Genomic DNA, 21,861 nt, shown 5'->3' with positions numbered 1-21,861 from the left:
AAACCAGAATATCTGAACAATTCTTATTCCTTCAAATTAACTACACTGCATGTTCATTAAATTATAACCAACACATTAGAAATACTCCTCCCTTAAAATATGCACAGTCTTAGAGAAGAAAAGTCTTGCCAAATGTTTATTATTTAAACTAAGTGCAAAGTACAACAGTTTTCAGAAGCACAGCTGTTCAAAAATTCTTGTCTGCTTGCTAGAAAAGAGGGTGCATATTCCCTACAAACCCAGGGATTCCAGGAGCAAGGGCTTTGCTTTCGAGCCATCCTAGTTTGAAATGCTTCACCTGTGGCTTCAGCAGATCCCTTTGAGGTTTCCACACGGCTACAAGACATTCACATTTTTAATAGCTTGATATGTAAAAGCAAAACCAGCAGACATCCCTGGAAGTTTTAATGTAGAATGGCAATATTTTTTAAAACTTTTTGTTTCTAGCTTTGCTTTTTCAGGACAGAACTAATCCTGAGTTTCACTGCAGTGTTCCTGCACCTGAACAGAACGGATTGAAATATTAGTTATGAGCAGAATTTGAATGGTATTGTAGAGAATATCTGTAAGCATCTAACTGACCAAGCACGAGAGAGTAGCTACACATCCTGAGGTCCAATTCCAATTGTTTTTCTAATCTTAGGGCCAAGGAGCAGTTGATGTACCACACCCATAATAGTAAACAGGAAAGGCTGCATCTATTGCTTTGCTGTGTGACAAGGGGAGACACAGGATGTGTCCAGGAGGATCCATGCAGACAAGGGGAGACAAAGGATATGTCTGGGCAGTTCTGGGTGTGCAAACCTGAGTTCTTCAGTGCTAATGCTCAGACAGAAGACAGGTTTTACCAGTGGAGAGAGCTTAAACTCTGCCTGTGCAGAGATGTCTTCCTTTTTTATGTTTTTTTTTTCCTTCTTTTTGGTTCCCTTCACCGTTTCAGAACATCTCAATGCCCAACTATCTCACCAGAGATTGCCTGTATCTCACAGGAGATTGTCTGTATCTCACAAGACTGCAGTATGACTGGAAAATATTTTCGTTAACTGCTACTAAAGGATGTCTGCAGGGTTGCACAGCAAATGTAGCAAAGGTAGGAGCAGTACCACACTTTTCTGAGTCTCAGTAAGATACACTCAGTCACAAGACTAATTTATCTTTCTTGCACACACCTTTCTTCACTGTGATGAGATATTATATCTCATCTCTGTACTGGATAATAATATGTCAGCTGTCAACTGCCTGGAATTCTTACACTGAAAAAATGGTGAATGTATATAAATGACAAAGCAAATAGTACTCTAACAATATTTAGTCTTCACCAGTCAAATACTGACAATAAGAACATGTAACTAAAAAGATAAGATTTTTATAATAATTGACATGATACTGGCTCAATAATACAAAAAAGTATATATGCACAGACTAGCCTTTATTTCAGGACTGAATCTATTTATATTTTAAATTGTGACTTTAGATAGTTCAATATCAAATCTATGAAAGACTTTAAACATATTTCAAAGAACAGAAGCCATTTCTTTTCTGACATTGCTGTAAATTAAGAGTACATTCAGTGAAGCTGGTCCAGAGTGAGGAAGCAAGCTGGCAGTACTCTGTGAAGAGTGGGTCAGCCACCCCTATTCCCTTCTGGAGCCTGCAAGCAGGAGAGATGTTTTGAAGAGGGATCTGGGGAGACCATCTTGCACTATGCTGCAAGAGGCCTCCAGGGGAAAGCTGTTCCTGTGACTATGCCATAAACCATTTGTGTTCTGTTTTCACTGTGGCCCAGGTCAAGCAGTGTAATCCATGTGGGACCTCTTGTGTTCAGCTGTGCAGCTCTGCCTTCCACATGGGAGAGAGGGACTGAATTACCTCTGTGGTACCTTCCCCTGCTTGCTGCCTGCTGACCATGAACAGGCTGGTGATGTTTGGGCTGGCAGTGACATTGAGAGGCCAGCTATGGTCCATGTTATTTTTCCTGTGTATCTCCTGTTCATGGCCTCAGGGGCTCTGACTGTCCGAGGCTGTCCCTGCTATGGGAGGGCTTTACTAGAAAATGGGAAGACCTTCTCCTGTGCTGCTGAGAAAAAAAGCCTGATCCAAACTGACACTACTCAGGTATCTCAAGTTTCTTATCTTTGAAAACAATATCCCAAGTATCTGTTTGAACTTAGAGGGGTGGGAGAAGGGAAAGGGGGCTCCTATATGATGGTGTAAGAGCGGTTCTGCACCGGGCAGTGGCTGGCACATCTTGGAGCAGTTCCACCAGCCTCTCTATGCTCCTGAGCCCTGCCCCGCTGCCCTGCACCAGGCACAGCTGCCCAGCTTGACAAACCCCACTTTGGGAGAGGTTGTGAAGAGCCCGGGGCATGGTGCTGCAGGTGAGGGAGGTGAAGCTCTGGATGCTGGGGAATATGAACCAGCTGTGGCTTTCTCCATCTGCATGTGAGATTTGAGAGCTGGAGCTATCACGTTGCAGGACTGGCTGCTGTTACAGTGCCTTTTGCATAAAGAGCCACGCAGTGACAGCACAGCCCCTCTCAGGCTGATGCTGAATGAAAAACTTTATCATATGCAGGTTACCAGCTTTACAGCACAGTGCATGCTCCTGCTGAAAGTACCTTCCGTGATACTTTCTGCAGCTGCAATGGCGTTGTTGTACGTGGTTTTAGTCTGGGAAAATTAATCATAAATATAATTTGTTGTTGGTTTATCTCCACTGTCTGTACTAACAACAGAAGCCAGAGTGAATTGCAGCTGATTTGTTTGTGGTTTATGTTGAGTTCATGAATTAACTGAAGAACAAGGTAGACCACTTGCTATGTTAAAATGTAACAAGGAAATTGGCGTAAAGGCCCAAAATTCAACTTACTTAGGTTAAAACTACATAGGAAACTTGAGACTGCAGTAGCAGCACTGAAAGCCCTTTATGGTTGTTAGGTTATCCCATAACTGAACACTTACTAGAATTTGTTTCCAAGTCTGAAGGCAAAATTTTGAGTGGCACATTAGCAAATGAGTAAGCGTACAGTGATTTTTTACTTGTTATTTCTTCAAATGGAAAATTCACATTTTGCTTTGCATTAATGGCTTCATTGCAGTGATTAATGTCTCTGTGCCTTTCTGTGATTATTTTTCACTTAGGAGTGTGGTTATCAGTAACAGATAGTTAAAAGAAACAAGCAAGGGTACATGAGCTGCCATACAATGCACTAAGAAATTTTCTTTAATTATCATCTGTGCCCTTATAATAGCCCCTTCTGCCTAATGTGTTTCTCTCCCTGTCCATGAGAATAGACTCAACTTCCAAAATATATTGCAAGTTCTATATTTTACCTTGTATGTATGGGAGAAGTTATTAATAAGACCCTCATTTATTTATTTATTTATTTATTATTTTTGTGTGGGACTTGCAGTATCACATAGATTTTCCCCTGGCAGCATTTCTTGGTTGAGGCATTTAAGTATCTGATGATAGGACCTTTCGAGACGATCACCCTGCAAAGTAAGGCTTGGTGTATTCTGGTTGAAATCTAGTGTTTGAGTAGCTGCTGAAGGCTTTGTAAATTTCCTGAGTTAAAGGACAATTGATAGAGGAGCAACATGTTCTAGTGCTTGGTTTGTTGAGTGACCTTTTGCTTCTGCAGAATACAAAAGTAAGTGGATATTTAAAAACTAAAACTAAAATAAAAACACACACCTAAATTGTTTTTCAATTTCACATGAAGCCATTATTTTAAAAGAAATAAACCGGAGGCACTGTGATGGAAATCAATGGAGATGCGGCTGTACTTTCCTGGAAAGTTTCCTAAAAAGCACTGTACTCTTTTTGTCCTTGCTCTTACAAAGATGTGAGCATGGGCTTTGCTTTCTGCCACTAAAGCTCATACAACATGCATAAATCTTCACAAAAGGACTTTATAAAAAGACTGTCTAAACACAACTAGTTGTGATATCGTTTTAAGTTGCAAAGCTTTCTTGGAACCAAGCAACTCTATATACCAGTAAATCAAAATTATTCAAGTATTTATTGTTTGCTAGAAAAAAATAATGTCAGTTATGTAAACTGGATTGAAATTTGACTTATGAAAGTATGGCTTAGATCTGTGTGTGGTCCTCTTTCCCTCCTTCCCTCCTCTCTTCCCAACTAATTAATATATGGATATTTGTCAAATATTTCGTGACACAAACTCTAATTCTTGATTATGTACTCAGTTGCTTATAGAAAACAACCTGCCAGGAATTGCATGTTCCACAATGTGCAGTTTATGATCCCATCTAATTTTTGAAAACAGTGAATTGGTCAGAATAGAAAGCAGTTACTATTTCTTAGTCTTTTTAATGTATTAAAAATGTTAAGAAGCTGGAGAATAGGGAATCAAATTTTACAGTTCATTAAGCATTTCTCCTGTTTTTCTTAGAAATGGGATCTCTTCATGTAAGCAACCATGCAAAGAAGAATATAAGTATTTGCATGGTGAATCTATACATGAAACAGCAAGCTTGTCAAGTATATTCCAAGCATGTCTGATACCATGGTCAGGAAACATGCCTCACCAGTTGGTTGCTATCAAAGTCTTCTTTGATTTTGCAAATAAAGTAAATAAAAAAAATTGTTATGAGGAACAATGGGTGAGATTCACTTGAACTGGTTTGGGAAAAGCTAAATCACAGTTTTCCAGCCAACCATTTGCATGAGTTTCCAGAGCTTTACTTGGCAATATATGGAGTATTTCCACTGTCAGTGGAAAGCAGCTGCCAGCCAGATCTCATGCCTTTGGGGCCAGGACAAGTCTGACATGATCTCAACCTTAAGACTTGTGGAATAACACATGAATTTGAGTGACTAGTGTGTGGTTGTACTGTTCACATAAAAATTCCCAGGATCTTCTATATACTAAAATATTGGAAGAATACATAACCTTTTTACAGGAGGTTATGTATTATGTCATATTATACATGACAATTTATACAAATTTATACCCTGAACAAAATATACTTATCATCCATATTACTGTTATTTCCATTAGCACATCTTTGAAAGTAGTATTTATTTTGTTGTTTTTTTCGGTTTTATTTTTTTTACTACAACCTCTGTCTCCCTCCCACACATGAACATACAATTGTTTGCAGGACTGCTGCTGGCTGACTTCAGAATAAGTAATTGCATTACTAGTTGGGTGGGGAGGGAAGGAGGACCACACACAGATCTAAGCCATAGTTTGATAAGTCAGATTTCAATTCAGTATACATTACTGACTATTTTTTCCAGCAAACAATAAATACTTATTTGGATTCTGATACTGATATGTAGCATTTCTTCATTGTAGGGAAGCTTTGTAATCTCTAATGATGTCACAACTTCCATGTAAACAGGAAGGTTGAATCTCTCTTCCTACGATATTTGTATGGCTTTTGTTATCATTAAGTGTCTCTTAGTCTGAACTAATGTACCCTCACAAGAACTTTAAAGCACACAAAGGCTGTAAATGTCATTGCAAAAGGCGCACTGCACTGTACAGAAAGTGGCTCTGGTGCATGGGGTGGATTAAAACTCCCCATAAGGAGTGGGTACAGCAGAGTAAGTCAGTGTGGTTGGCACTGCTGAGTGCAGAACACTTGCAGGGAGCAGGAAAACACCTGAGTACCCTCTATATTCCCCAAAGGCAAATGGGTGGTCAGCTCACACCTGGTGCACCTCTAGGCTCACACTTTGCGGGCATAAGAGATTTCCCTGCCTCCTCCCTCAGCTTATGGTAGTTCTCTTCTTTCATGTCTTGGAGACAACATGCTGGAGATAACAACACTGGAGTAGACTGGTTGTGAACACAGCCACTGTGTCATTTCTGATGAGAGTGGGTTGTATGGAGAGAGGAATGCAAGTTTTAAAGGTCAAGGAAGAAGAGAAAATTGTCCAAAGGAGAAAAAAACCCCAACCCAGTTGTGTGTGTTGACAGTAAGAGGTGTGGCTGGTGAGACAGACTATTGTGTTCTGGACAGTGTGTGTTTCCAAAATCTTCCTGCCAGGGTCCACCTTAGAAAAACTTCGAAGAATTGGCTGACACATCAACAAATATCAAATAGTGTCTGCTGGAGTGTTGGCAAAGGGTGTATTTGTTGTGATGAGACATCACAAATATTGAGCTGGTCAGTTACAAATGAGCATCTTCGGGCACAGGAAAATGCACAATTAACACAAATTATTAATAGTGTTTTCTTTTGCTTGTCAGGCTAACACCTCTCCTGTTCAAGTTCAGCTGGAAGCCAGCTGTTCTTCCATAAGCTAGGTTGAAGATATTTTATCATGAGAGTTATTTAAATATGGCAACAGTTAGGTATGGCCCTACATTCTCTCCACATGGCTGGCACCATTTCCTCAGAGCAGTACCTTGTGCCTGGCTGGAGAACAGAAAAAGGCCAGTGACATCTTAGGACTTTCCAGGTGATGTACCCTGAGGCCAAGAGCTCATTCACTTCTCAAAAGGACTTGCTTAATTTTTTTGAGCTACTACAGATACTTGCCACTTTAAGTCAGGCTGCAAGATTCAGTTGCTGAAATAGTCTTGTCCTTCTGTGTAACAAGATGTTTTAAAATAAGAAAATACAATTACAATCTTCTGTCCCTGAAAGAAAAAAGATTTCTCCATAACACTCTGTCCTTAAACACAAGTATCAATTATTCACCTGCTAACAGCTATCATACAGTGTTCCACATATTGAGAAGGCAGGAACAGATCTTCATTTTGGATTAGAGGAATTAAGAATTTGAATGTTTTGTGCAAGTGAGAAGGAGGCACAGATATGTGGTGCAAAGATGACAAAGCAGATTAAAAAAAAGATTTTAAAAAGAGGTAACAATGTTCAGTTAACAAGAACAGAAGTGATGCGCTAGTAATTTTTTTTTTTTGCTCTACAGACCATAAATAGAACTATTTTCTAGTAAAAATGTTATGTGAAATTATTAGATTTGTATTTCATTTTTTTTTCCCTGAATTAATAGTAAAGAAGTATATAAAAATCAAACCACATTGACTTCCCAAATGTTTTGTATTTGGGAACACAGGTTACAGTGCTGGCCCGACATTGCTAATGGTGCAGAATAGAAACAAAAAGCAGGTAGTCTGATTTCTCCTGGGCCAGCCCATGTCTGTGCACCAAAGCTTCTGTGAAGAGGACTTCTTAACTCCTCAAATGTAAATATCAACAGATATTTTTTGCAACCTTGTAAATATCTGTGATTAGCTCATTCCTTGGAACTCCTCAAAGAAAGGCTGCAAAAACCAGTATGAGACACACAATCTCCTGGCTGAGATGTACCCAGCCCTCCCACCTCGGTGGTGACCCGCCTGTCTTGTGAGGTGTTGCTCGACTTGTAAAGGGAACATTTACAGCGTCACTGCTGACAAATGAGTAATAAAGAGGAATCTCCACGAGCAAGCGGCTCTTTGCCCTTCACGTTAAAGCAAAGACTATGGAGAACACGGTGAGATGCTTCTCTCTCAAACCGTCATAGCTAATCGATTTGGACTCGCTGCAGGGTATCCAACTATGCCGTTTCTTTTCGGTGGTGCCCACGTGGCACGTTCAGCAGCAGGTGCTACACTGAAAACACTGCCGGTGAGGGATGCCCCGTCCCTGGCAGTACTCACGGCCACGTTGCATGGGGCATTGAGCAACCTGGTCTAGCATGGGGTGTCCCTGGCCATGGCAGGGAGGTGAGTACGAGACATTCTTTAAGGTCTTCCAATCCAAGCCATTCCGTGATTCTACGATCTGGAGAGAAAGCGGGGTGCTGCGGAGCGCCGTCCCGCAGCGGGGCAGGAGCGGGAGGCCCGGGAGCGCAGGCTGCCAGCCGGAGGGGCCGCGGGGAGGGCAGAGGCGGGGCCGGCGGCGGCGGCCGGGGCACTGCGGAGCCGGCGCGGCGCTCACCGGGCGGGGACTGCACCTTCGCCGCCGCAGCGCGGCACCGCCCCCGGCCCCCGCCACACCTCCCGGCCCACCTCCCGGCCCCCCGGCCGTCCCCCCGCTCCCCGGCGGCGCGACACCCGCTGCCCCGCCGAGCGGCTGTGCCTGCGCCGCCCCGACATGGAGCAGGGACCGGCGGGGGGATCCGGCCCCGCCGCCGGTACCGGGGGTCTGCTCCTGCCCCTGAGCGAGACCGAGCAGCAGCGCTACTCCGAGCTCTTCTCGCGGTGCTGCCCGCCCCCCGAGGCGGCCGCCGGGGGCAGCAGCGTGGGCGAGCTGTTCCGGGCCTCGCAGCTGCCCCCGGACACGCTGCACCAGGTGGGTCCGGGGCTGTCCGGTCCAGCTCCCCCCGGAGCTGTGGGGAGGTTTGGGGGGGGTGCGGGACGGGACCCGCTCCCGCAGCCCTTCGGGAGAGGCGCTGTCTCTGCTGGGAAGCTGGGGGCTGCGGGCGCCCCTGTGCTGCTCGTGGGGCCGGACGAGGCACAGCCCTGTCGGCAGCGGGGCAGAGCGGAGCGGGGCCGGGGCTGCTCCGTGCCCCCTTGCCTCCTCCAGACCGGCGCTGGCTCCGCTGCTCTGCCCGCGGGGTGCGGTGCGTGAGGGGCCGCCCTGCGCCGGGCCGGGCAGCCGAGAGCACCGCGGGCTCCCGGCCGGCTCTCCCTGTCAGCTCGAATGTGCCGTCGCCTTTCTCAAAAGGACCCCGAAAGTCATAAAGGCAGTTGTATCAAAGGACGTGCCATGTGCTGAATTCCTGGTTTACCACTGTGGGCTTTTTCTTAAATGTTTTTTCAGTGGGAAAAAAAAAATAAATCCGCAGGTAAATGATGTTGCGGTGTTTTATGTCAGTTCTTGAGCGCAAACACAAGGTGCGAAATGCGGGGGTCTCCCTCGTCAGAGCCCCAGGAGTGTTCCCCAACAGCGGCTGTGAGGTGGAGCCCTCCTGCTTTTTGAGGAAAAAGACTTGTCCGGGGTGGGAGAAAGCTTGTGCCAGCCAGTTTCCAGGAACAGGGAGGAACCGGACTTGGGGCTTCTCCACCTGCGGATTAGTAATTTAACTAACATGCTGTAGTTGCCTAATGCGTCCTGAACAGAGATAAGCTATTCCTGTTTGTTTGTATATTTATTTATTTATTAAACTTTTATTTTCAGGAATTTTGTTCTCAAGTAGCTTTTACTTATCAAGCAGAACAAAGTTATGTTGAAATGGAGGTCATGTACCTGGGCACTGCCCAAAGGTAGTGAACTCTACCGCTGGCAGATAGATAGCTGGCAGATCATCTCTTAATGGGTTATAAGAATTCGTATTGCACAGGAGATTCTGAATGAAAATTGTGGCGTTTCAAGGATATTTTTCTTCCTTGTTGTGCTCTTTACCAGATCAGTAAAAAAAAAAATCCTACCAAGCACTGTATATTGAGCACCTTATATTGAACCACACTGTGACCTTGGTCTTGCAGGTGAATCGAGTGGTGAAAGTAGAGATTTTGCATAGATACAGCACTAGGAGTGTTCTTCCTCTTTCCTTGCTTTGCAAAGAGGAAGAACAGGACATTTATTTTCAAATAAGAAGGCTTATCCGAATAGCCACTTAATTTTTCAAAGAAGTGTGTAAAAAAACCCTTATTTTTGCTGTGTAGTTTCTTACCCTATCATTTAAATGAAGTTTATTATTATGTTATTATCATAATTTGTTTTCAGGGTCGTTTTGGTAGTAATGTGTGATTTAAGCCTGGAAATGGTGAGGTATTGATTTTGGTTTTGTTTTGGGGGGGTTTTGTTTCTGGATTTGTTTGTTGGTTGGTTTTGACATTCTGGGTTCTTTTGACTATTTTAGATTATTTCCAGGTATATTTATGCTGTAGGGAGAACGTTACTGGCAAAGAAGCCTGTAATTTGCTTCAGGAATATTCAGCTAATAAGGCCTGTGGGATCTGGGTCTGTTTCTCTTTTTCCTTCCTTCCCTTCCCCTCTTGTTTATAGGACACTAATCAGAGTGGCATTCTGCTCTACTGCTGGTGTGCCTGTCCTCAGAACCCACTGCTGTCAGGTATTCTTACATTTATTGAGACTTCAGGAAAAAATAATTAATGGAATGAGTTAAAAAAAAATTGCAAATGGGGTTGTTTTGATAGGGAAAGTCTCATGATGTTGTTTGAGATGTTTTTCTGATTATAGTTTTGTCTTATTATAGTCCAAAAATGTGATTTAATATTTTCATATTAAAAAAATCCTACCATTCTAACAGTTAGGGGAGCAATAGACAGAGATTCCTGGTACACATTTTCTCCTAGTACAGGGAACACCTATTTTAGGCCAAGACAGCTCATTTGGGTTAAGATAACATGCTTTCCTTGAAATAATTTCTGAGTATGAATGTTTCTTGGGGTTTTTTAATGCTTTTTAAAGTCCCCATCTGTCACTGTTAGTGCTTTGTGTACAGGCAGCATCCATACTGACCGACTGAGAAATGGTCATGCTGAGTTTATTCATGTCAGAAATGGGGTGATTTGCTTTGGAAACCAATTCTGGATTTCTACTAAGCAGAGTCTGCTCAGTGCAGAAGGTACTTAACACCATTCTCTGACCCTTGCACAGGCTATAGGAAGAGACAGTTAAGGATGGTTTTGTAAGCAATGTGCAATTTGCAGCTTTTTATTCTCAATGCATTCATTGAGGAATGGTTGTATAAATCAGGATGCTTCCAGAACTGACATTTAGTGCCGTGGTAGTTGCAAACCTGTGCTGTTGTCTTCAGTTGTACTTAGGTAATAAGTGGGATACAACTTTGAAAAAGAAGGAGCTTTTCCTTATACTCTTTGATTGAGATTTATTACTCCTCAGGATGATGCTCACAAGCATCACAGGAAATCTCCCTCCGCTTCCTTACCTGTAATGGCAGGGCTTTCTGTCAAGAGAAAAATCAGTGGGTGCATCCTAGATGGAGTAGTGCTGTTTGGGATGCCAGATCCTAGGAGAAAAGCAGTGGTGTGTGCTCTCAGACAGCAAACAGACAAGGGTTTGGTTTAAAGGTTAGTTGGCTTACTCCATGAAGTTACATGGATGAAAGAGGCAAGGTAACAGAGATGATGTAGGGAATGCGAGAGCATGTGGCAGAAGAGGAAATGCTGGAATAAATGGAAAAGATCCAAGAGCAGCCGGGTCAGTCAGAGCAGATGGCGTGCACCCGAGAGTCCTGGGTCTTGCTAAGAATGAAGTGATTGAACACAGATTCATTACACCCAGGCTCATTAAAGCCAGCAATTCTGCTGGGCAGTAGGGTTCAGCAGAGCTTGTACTGATTTTGCTTTACTTACAGACAGGATCGAACAATGAACTCAGCAAGAGTTATTTCAGTTCTGGAAAAAAGGTTGCAGTTAGCACTAAAATTAAAAATGTCAGACACTTCATAGGACAGAGAAGGGCATGACAGGGACAGAACAGCATGGGTTTTGTGGACTGTATAATCATACTTCCCCAGTGTACTGAAAGTCTTTGGCTAGACATATTGTTTGGTTAAAGACAGAGTCATTAAGATTGTGTTTAGACTTGCACAAAGCCAATGGTAGATCTTTTACCAGGGACATTTAAAGTAACTCTGCAAAATGTCTGTAATTATTTGCCTGAAAGGTCAGTGCTGGGGTTGTTTTTATTTTTTACAGTATTTGTATTGAAGGAGAGGGAGCAGACTAGTCATGCACCGTGCACTTATGCAGATTGTCAGAATTAGAAGAAATTCAACAGCATCAGCTGGATTTATATATATACATAGATGTTGATGAGGTGGAAAATTGTGTTTCTATGCTTTAGGCTCCTAACAATGGGGGAAAAAGCTGAATTTGTACAAAGAAAAAAAAATTTTGAAAGAAGTATATATTTTTGATTCAGTGGGCCCATAAAAACATCAGTGATCCTACAGCATGCTTTGTTACGTAGTTCATTATCAGTAACCCTTATAACAAGGGGAAACAGCAGGCAGAGGTGTGGGAGGAAGGCAGGAGGCACCACTGTTGGCCATCAGTGGATGACTAAAAGAGGACTGTGTGGCCATGTGGGCAAACTCTCTGGAGTTTTGGGCCTATTCCTTGGAAGATCAGTTGGATTTTGCTCCCCAAGTGCATTGTGAGGGCAATATCCACACTGATGGCTGTGCCAGGTGCTGACAGTGGCTGGTTTGCCCTGTCTCATTTGGGGCAGTTGACTTGTGATGCTGTTTTGAAGCTGGCCACCAGCAAGTACATACAGCATCTGCTGCTTGAGCATGGGACCCCAAATGTGTTTGTTGTGGGTCCCAATTAACAAAGGGCTGATGTCTGCAGGCATCCCAGATGAAATAGTGCTTTACAGAATCACTGCCCTCTGATCAGCACAGGAAAGGTACTTTGTGCTAGTTTTGGTGTTTGTTGATGTTACTATTGTCTCTGAATATTTTGTCTTAAGAAATTGAGGAGCAGAACTGGACTCAAGATTTACACTAAAATGCTTATTTCTTTTCATTAGTTTCCAGCCTTATTTGATTAATTCTCACTCGGTTGTCCGACAGTATCTTTAATTCTCACTTTTATAGACCTAAATCTTGTTTGTGGACTTGGCACTATCAGCACAGAGATCCAATTTTCTTAAGAAAACACATTCTTTCCTCTGCAAACGAACACACTGTGTTATTTTGAGCTCCAGGGATGACAAGTACTAATTGTGTGATGCTGGAGCTGTACAGGCAGTGCATTTTTTAGCTGGGACTCTCCTTCCAGCACTGTGTGAATAGGGAACACAGACAAACGGTCGTGCTTTTCTTCCACAGACTTCGTGAGTTAACTTGTGTTTATTGTGCCTTGTCTCTATAGTTACAACTCTACACTTTAACTGTATTGTGTTCAAAAAGCAGAAGTGTGGATAGGCTAAAAAAGGAAAAAAAAGGTTATGTTGATATTTCTTTGGAAAAATGTCAGTAAGGATTTGCTTTCTGAAATTTTTTTTTTCTAAATTCTGTAAGTATAAATTATTACCTGCACGATAGCTGGGGTGGAACTGTCTGCTTTGAACAGGCAGAAAAAAAAAAGAGCTGTGGCAGCTACAGTGTGAGCTGTTTGAATGAGGAAAGTCTGGACTCAATGTCACTTTACAAAAATAAAGTTCATTCTGTTGCAGATGTTGGCAGAACGTGGCATTATACTTGTTGTACTGGCCATGTGATTTTGTTGAGTGAACAGTTGGTCCATCAAAAAGTGGTGTTAGAGAGAAGTTGCATCCTACTGATATCTTTGGGTCGGGAAGAAACAAAAGCATGGTACATCATCGTGTGAGCAGTGCAGCAAGAGGAGGAAAGGGAAACTGACATTTCAGTGTCAGTACTTCTGACCACGATCTCCTAAGCTGTTTTTGCCTTTCTAGAGTCACAAGCAAACTTGTAAGCAAGAAAATGAAAAACCCAGATACAGTTGTATTGTCACTAAGAAAATTTCTAAATTGTAACAAAGTAAAGGGTAAAACTTCACCTGGAGCTATCTTGCTGATGTGTTCCATTAAAAAAATAAAACAGAGGTCTTAATACATCTTTAAACTACTTTTTATGATGTAAACTATTGCTTCATAGTCACTGCTCACAAGATTAGTAGTTTTGAGTGCCTCAGTGTTGACATACACAGCAGATGATTTGTAGAAGCCATTCTTTCCAAGTGTGTTTCAAATCACACTGTAAAGCAGACTCTCAGACCTGCTTGTCACAGACATCCAGTGGGATGGTCAGAATTAGTCTGGTCAGGGCCTGCAGCCTTCAGTAATTAACCCTCATAACAGCCAAGTGTCAATTAATTATTTAATTTCCCAAGAAAATAATGCTTTGCTGTGCCAGTGATTTAAAATAATACAAAAGGGCTGGGGGAAGAAGATCCATTGGGATGAAAAAGAGTTAACTTTCTTCATGAGACGTTGCTGCAGTATGAAGTAGGGACAATGAAGAATGGTTTTCATTTTTATGTTTTCAGTAAGTGGTTTTGTCATGGTACTTACATAAGTGCAGTCGGGTTCACCAAACAGTTAAGTATAACCTCTTCTAGTCTTGTGTATCTCTCTACAGCAGTCTGCTGTCATTTTGTGATGTTTATACACCGATTGATGATGTTGCCACAGTCTGTTTTGCAAAGGAAATGTTGAACACAGTTCACTTGGGTAGCTGAATCTGGCTCAGACACCCCTCCTGTGAAAGAGGCATGGTATAAACTCTGAAAACATGAATTTAGCTGAGCTAAAAAGCTTAGCCAAGATGGGTTCATGAAAGATGGAACAAGTATTTCTTGGACAAGGAGTCAGGATAACTGACCTGTTTAAATCTAAAATATTATGATTTGAGAAATACAGCTGATATAATAATTGTAAAGCAGGAATCTTTGATGTATTAACATCTAAACATACCAACAGTTTGGTAAAATAAAACATTAATGAGCCATATGTGCTAGCTCAACTTTTGAGACAGTCAAACAGTTTAACAGCTGAGTTAATGGATAATTAACTAGAAAAGGTTGGTGGAGTAGAAAATCAAGTGTGAACAAATAGTAATCCCCTCTTCCGGAACAGAGGGAATATTTTCTTTATCCATTGTATTCCACAGCATTATTGGCTGACACTGCATAAAATTGAGAACTCTGTTGGGAATAATTTTTTTTTTGTTTATCATTATTTTTTTAAATTTCACTTTTATTTGTTATTTCTGCCTTTAAGATATGATGATGAGGTGGGAGGATGTGGTGGGATGAGGTCTATTAGTTCTGTGATCTGGTAGGACATAGTGATCCAAAAGAATCAACTAAATCATTAACTGCTAATTATATATACTTCACTTATCAAAGTGTTTAAAAGGCAAAATGTGTTTATGAAGTTCAAGATCTTTGTATTTGTAAGATATGTGTAGCTTTTGTTTTTTTAGTAGATGAAGACTGTATTTTTAAATGAATTGCAGTTCTCAGCTAAATTTAACTTTGCATATGTTATACAAGTAGGTGTGTCTCTTATTAACAATTGTAATGGAGCAAATTTCTTATAAAAAGAATTAAGATGTATATTAGATGATGTGGTTGCCCAAATGTATTTTAAATTATTACTTTGTGGTAAGAGCAAAAATGTTACAATATATTTTTTTTTTTTTAAATGTCCTGTTTTAATGATGACCAACTAACAAGACAGGTCTTTATCTAGATAATTATGAAATTAGGTCTTATCTCTTTGGACTAAAATAATGTTTTAAATTGCAGATTTTTGGGGGAAAATAGGCTAACACTGAAGTTCAGACACTTGGTGCTGCTGGGTGTTTCAGATTGGGTGGTGCATTTGCAGAGGGGTGTTGAAGATGCTCCTCTGTATCCTGGGCACTCTCTGGTCTGGAACAAGCTGCTTAGAACTGCTCTGAGGTTACAGAGTGACCACCTGTTAAATCATCTCTTGTGCCTGTTTGAGCCATGCAGGCCTTTACAATGGGCATACATTGCTGAGAGAGCTACAGGAGTGTCCCATGTTCAGCACCGTGAAGCCTGAAAAAAAAGGGGGGGTCTTGAGTAACTTTTGATGGCTTGACTATCAGAGCACATCTTCAGTGTTTTCTTCTGCTTTATTTTTTATGTATATAGGATATTTCCTGCCCTGCAGTCCTTCCCCCATCCAAAAAAGCTGCAAATATTGGTTCTAGTATTTTAGCCCTGCACCTGTGTAGTTCTCCATTCTGCATGTGCAGGACTGGGTTGGTCCCTTCACTGTCAGGAAGTGGTGGGGAGATTCTCCTTTGGGCTGAGCCATAAGAAAGTGCTGGGTTTGGGCCTCATAATTCCCACTGGCTTGGTGGCACTGAAAATTTAGTGTAGGCTAATGGGAAACACTTGGCTGAGCTTGAATTCAGACTGTCTGAACATGGTCCATGGTGTCTGCTTGCTCACTCTGGTATGAGTCATGAAGCTGAATTCTACTTTCAGTAGCAAATGTCTGTAGCATTACTTTATTATTATGATTATAAATTTCAAATGTCTTTTTGGCTTGAGCCTTTCAAATTAATTTACCTTTTTTTTTTTAATACTTTCTTTTTCTTAAAGTGTCTTTCCACACCAAGAAGCATTAGATCAGCTTTGGCATAAGCAACATTTCACATTTCATGCATTATTTACTTCTGGCGTAATTTACACAATGATGTCCTATGGAAGCCAAGATGATGGTATTCAGAACAAAATAATGTGTCTAATCATTTGCAAAACTGGGTGACTGCTGTGGGTTAACAAACAGTCAGAATTATTTTGTTGTGAACAGTAACAGCAGTGGAACAGTAAAAGGTGAAGTACTTTGAGATTCCAAATGCCAAAAATAAGAATAAAAGGGGAGGGAGGCTGAAACTCAGTTGTGTGGATCTGTATTTTTGCTTTCTCTCCTCTGAATAATTGCGGTCTTTATAAGAACATCTTTATATTTTAATAGATGTAGGCTGCTTTTCCTTTACTGTGTACAGATAGAATTGCAAATAAAAATTGTGTTAGAAAATGTGCCATAAATGCTGGCATATTGTGCATGGGCACTGGAGATGGTGTCATGACTGACTCTAGTGTTGCTGTTTTGAAATCCTGTGCTCTTTAGCTGAATCAGACTTTTGGATTGGACAGACAAGTAGATTCTCAATGACTGAAGGATGCACATAAGGTGCAAGCACGTTGGGTGAAATAGTCATAATTTTGTTTTGTTTAGTGGTGTGGAAGAGAAAAAAAATTAACCTGCTTTTCTAAAAGATGTGTTGATTCCAGCTAGAGATAAACGATATATAAGGTCAAGGAGGGGCAGGAAGTGTCTTCAGCCTACACCACGTGCAGTGGAATTCTCAACAAGGCTGTGCCTTCAGCCAAGAAAACTTTTGACAACTCTTCAGTCTTATAAAAATGGTCCATAACTGTCAACTAAAGAAGGGTTTTAATAAATGTTATTGGTTAAGATAACTGCACAACTGTAGAAGATAATGTTTTGTGTGTTTGCTGCATTGCCTTTAAAAGGACCTGCTGTAGTTGTAAGCACTAGGGAAGTGAACTCAGGAAACATGTCAAATGTGATAAAACAGGAGGGGTACAGGAAGCATCAAGGTTTCATTGGGGTAGCCAGTCCAAAAAATCATGTAACAGTAACTATGGATGAAGGAAGCTAATTTTAAAAATAAAAATAAAAATGATGGAGTGGGAGATATGTCTGTAAGAGATTTGTTTGTGGCAAAAATGCATTGTGTCACAGAATTTTTGTTTTCTTCTGTATTAGTTAAGTCTCATTTTGTATGAAAGTGGAACAACACCCAGAACTGCCTTTTTATGGGAAATGTCAGAATTTCTTCCTGCCTTCTAGGGCAAATTTAAGAGAAGATGCAAGAGAAGTTGCTTTGGAAATGTTTAAAAACTTGTAATGTGTTTAATTAAATCAAAACACTTCATTATATGAACTGCTTGGATGTTGAAGCACTGTGACACCTTAAACACATGAATTTTTGGGAAGGAGGTTGTTCATGTACATCATCTGTAGCTCCTTTCTGTTCCTTACACTAATTCTGCTGTTACAGATAGAAGTGGTGGTGGCCAGGCAGCCTGTTCAGAAGGGAGACTCTACTGCCTCAGAGATGTCACCTGCTGAGGAACCACAAAGGTGTGAAACATCAAAACAACAGCTTCCAGCACTCTGTGGTACCTTTGTGTTAAGGTGACCTGGAAAGAACCCATTTCATTTCCTGGTAGAAATTTGAAAGGTTCATTGGAATCGTAGTAGATTGGGTTTGGGTTGGCTGGTTTTTTTTTCAGGAATAGATTCAAGATGTTGCAGTATTTTCATTTTGTCTAGTTCAAGATGACTGGATCTGGTATCTGCTTTCTAGCTGGGGAGGATTTCTCATGTTTTTTGTGTGGTGTTTGCTGCTTCTTGAATATTAACTCCAGTGGTTTTTAGCAACTGTAAATGCCTTATGCCACTGCTTTCAGAATGAGGCAGACACCAGCTATCAGATCTGCCATGCAGAGTTATCCATAATTCATTCTGACAAGCAAGAAACAGATGTTTAAACCTCTGAAGAATGAGCTTTTTCTCTATTATTGCTGAATTTTGTGGATGACCTAGGTAATTGTAGCTGCTAGAAGTGTTTTCCTATCTAGCTACACGGACATGTCCCATATGTTCAGGCTGTCTCTTCTGTAAACTCTGACTTCAGTATTAATGCAAACAAATTTTCCTTTGGACCTTATATACAGCAATACTCTTCTTAAGTGTGAGAAGGAGAAACAACCCTGTTCCAAAGTAGGTGGTACATTTCTGCAGGTCATGGTGGGCTGATGTCTGTGTTACTGGCTGGGTTCCTTTTTGGGTTTGGAACCTGTGAAGTTCATGCCTCCCAGCAGCTTTTTGTGCTTCTGGTACTTACAGGAGATCCCTTACAGTGCTGGTTGGAAGCATAAAGAATAGATAGGCTGAAGAGATTTCCCTTTTAAGAATGTGTAAACAAAGACCTTACCTGAGGCTAAGGGCGATAAGTAGGAGCAGGACAGCAGTGAATGCCATTGGAAGCAGTGGATGTGAAAGAGATTGGAGGAGCCTGAAGGAGTCATCCAGGTGGCCAGTGTTCATTGGGGCTTCTCTGGTTTGGGAGGAGATCAGAAGGCAAAAATAAATAAAACCCAGTTATGTTGTTAACGGCTGCTCTCTGTTGTTGAGTGATAAAAGACAGGGTCCAGGAAGCTGCTTGTTTCTGGTTTTTATTAGATGCTTTAGGTATCATGGTGGTGAACAGGTTATAAATATAAATGTCTGCTGCAGATGGAAGATGAAACAGGCTAGAACCCAGTAACCTTTAAAGAGAGATAACATAAAGTTTAAAACTGTGTTGAGATCTGAAGCTTTCTACAGAGTCTTTGGGTAATATCTTGGAAAGCCTGGCAACAGCAAGAGAAGGATCAAACCCAAAACAAATAAACAACCCCTCAAAATTCCCCGAAACCAACCAAATTTTTGGAGCCAAAATCTTACTCAGTTTTTATGTTGAGTTTTTCACCAGGTGCTGCCAAGGTTAGAAATGAGGAGAACCTTAGCTTTCAGTTTTCTATGCCTGACATATGATAGACATGTAACAAATAGTATGCTTGGGGTTTTTTTGCAATTGTATTGTATCCTGCTGCTACCCTTGCTTAACCATGGACTTCTTTTTAAAAAGGCACTATGCTATTGTTATTCTGGAGATACAGTATACCTCTAAAATAATACAGCTGTGAAGTCATGTCTGTCAAAATGTATTTTGAGTGTTGTGAGAGGAAGGAACCAGGATGGGGAGCCTGGTGTTGACGATGTTACAGCACCTGCTACCTCACAGCATGACAGGTCCCAGGTTCACTGGCCAGAGCATATGTTTCAGAGCAAGAAGAGCAGCATTGGGCAGTACTGATGTCAGCAGGAAAATAATTCTTAGTGTTATTTACATCAAGTTATCAGTCCCTTATTTTCTTTCTCCTTCTCTCCACCCCCTCCTCCACCCACAGCTGTATTACAGTAATTATATCTTTTATTTGATCTAGTCTAAATCAGGACTGTCCTTGAGGAGTATATTCTCCAAAGGAGTATTTTTCCATAGGAAATACTCATTAGCTGTTTTTAAATTGCATTACTTACTATGCATATATTTGATTGCAGGGGAAGTGTGCAAGAGGTAAAGCTTTCCTTAAGTCTAGAAAGGCACTTTGTTTCAGTATAACTACTGTATTTAAGCCCTGCAACAGAAGAGATTACTCTGGAAATGGAAGGAGAGTCTTCTGTTCAGGTACTGAAGGATGGACCTAAAAGTAAATATCTCTGAGTGAGGGAAACATCCAGGAGGGCAAAAGTAAAAGGGACATTTATGAATATTTTTTCTTTTTTTTTCTTTCCTACATAGTTTAAATTTTATAGTTTAAATTATTTAGCAATATATAAGTGCAAATATTACTAACCATCTAATTAATAGTTGAGCACCATAATATTTTATATTTCTTGGAAGTTGGTCAAGTTTCAAAACATAGGTGTTTCACATTTTAATGGAAAGAGGAGTGATGTGTCAAGGGCTGTAAATGTGAAATACGTTTAAATAAGTGGATGAATAGTACTATCTAGCTTTATGTGTTCCTGATTCCCATCCATATGGAGAATTCAGGGGCCTAAACTGAGAGTTGCAGGACCATCCTATGGTCAAATTGGCATTGGCCCAGAAAGGCATTGCTGCAGTTTTCACAGCACTGTCTCACTGGGGGGCTTGGGTCATATGTGACTCCACAGAGAAAAACTTAGGAGCAGTGAAATTATTTGGGCCAACTTTAAATACCTGAAATTGTGCTTTGCTTCCTGTTGACACTTTCTAGACAACATGTCTTGCAAGAAACATTGTACAGAAATTTTCCATTGTAGAAGAACATTAAGCTATTTCAAAAACATTTCACCATTGCTCTAAGATGGCCAGGGCTATAGTTTTATGATGAAAGAGCATAATGGAGTTGTATAGTTCCAAGGAATGGTGTGTTTGAATCATAAGCTAATATACATTGCCACAATGGACCACTTCCCAAACTTAACACTTAAAAAATGTTTAACCTCATATGGCTTTTCACTACTACATAATAAAAAATGTTTCTTTTAGTCTGCTCCTGATGTTTCTATTCTGTTAGAATTTTCTGTCAATGCTTTTAATGATGGCCTTGCTCTCTGTTGAGTTCCCCTTTTCTTGTGGTCTATCTAGAACTGCTACAAGCACGATGCTAGAAGTACTTATTTGCAATAGACCATTCCATTTACCCCTATGTAGCTGCAGTAGCTCCTTTATTACCAAGGTTGCAAGGAGGATATGAAGGCTATTTATATCCTTGTGTGAATACCCATCAGTCTTATTAACCATTAAATGGTTGAGGACACCTTTGAGTTTCTGAATGTGTAATGTATACTGCAGGAAAGGCATCCCTCATCTGGTTGCATGTTAGGGGCTGGCTTGACATGTCACCCCATTCTTTATTCAGTTCAGGATTTTATCTCCTGCTAGCAATGACCTCTCAACTAATGGTCTTTTTGTTATCACTATATGACTAACCACAAACCTATATTCCTGAAAGGCTTTGCCATTTTCTACATAGCTGCATGCTTTTAGCTAGAAAAAGAGATGGTCTCCTTTATTACTATTTATTCTACTTTACCTTGCTTACCGTAATCTAAAATTTGTCAATTTCCTATGTCATGACCTGAGGTTTCTTTGGTCTGATTTTCGAAAGAGGTGAGGCTTGTGCAACTATGCTATTAATTCAGCCCTGTAATAACTTGTGAATTTGTTAACTATTTCAACAAAATTGCAAGAAAATTGTGAGACTTTGAAGAGTACCTGAGAGTTATACAGAAGACTAAGTCATCTAGTAAAAGAAAAGCCTATTAATTTTGCTGCTGAGAGGAGCATTCCAAAAGGAAATCAGCCCATGTTTTAACATTAAAGAATCCCTATAGGAATGTCACCTCAAGACAAGGGTCTGGAGGAAATTGGGATTTATTGGTTCTGTTGCTCTGAGACAGCTCCCTGACCGATGTAGGCTGCTCAGGGAAGTGGTCAAGTCACTGTCCCTGGGCAGTGCTGGATTAACAGTTGGACTCACTTAGGGTCTCTCCCAACCTAAATGATTCTGTGATTCTAAAGAGTGGTGTGGGCATGAGATAAAAGATGTCTGTAAAATGGCATTTTAAAAATCACTGTAGTAGTGAGTGGAGAAGAGCAAAAGGGACGGGAGAGTGCCTCCATATCTGCTCTGTGTCGCTATTTTTGTGCCCCTCTTTGCTCCCCCATCTCTTCCCACACAGCTCCACCTGCACTTCTCTTTGTTCCCCTGGCTTCCAGCTGGCGACTTCCACCAGCCAAGA

General features: G+C 41.1%; 1 protein-coding gene across 4 annotated transcripts in view; it reads left to right on the top strand.

The window, feature by feature from the left end:
• Positions 1 to 8,013: 8,013 nt before the first annotated feature.
• REPS2 (RALBP1 associated Eps domain containing 2) overlaps positions 8,014 to 21,861 on the top strand; it is a 95,681-nt gene continuing 81,833 nt past the window's right edge. For 2 of the 4 annotated variants that reach the window (XM_015638261.2, XM_015638271.2), the window contains exon 1: positions 8,014 to 8,280. In XM_015638261.2, coding sequence (XP_015493747.1) covers positions 8,083 to 8,280 — 198 coding nt within the window. In that variant the 5' untranslated portion in view covers positions 8,014 to 8,082. Of the gene's footprint in view, positions 8,281 to 17,521; positions 17,605 to 21,861 lie in introns of all 4 variants that reach the window. The other 2 variants (XM_015638285.1, XM_015638251.3) reach the window with 2 other exon arrangements.

Source organism: Parus major, chromosome 1, assembly GCF_001522545.3.
Source record: "Parus major isolate Abel chromosome 1, Parus_major1.1, whole genome shotgun sequence".
Lineage (NCBI taxonomy): Eukaryota > Metazoa > Chordata > Aves > Passeriformes > Paridae > Parus > Parus major.
The sequence above is the reverse complement of the archived record's forward strand: the minus strand, read 5'-3'. Positions and strand labels throughout refer to the sequence as shown.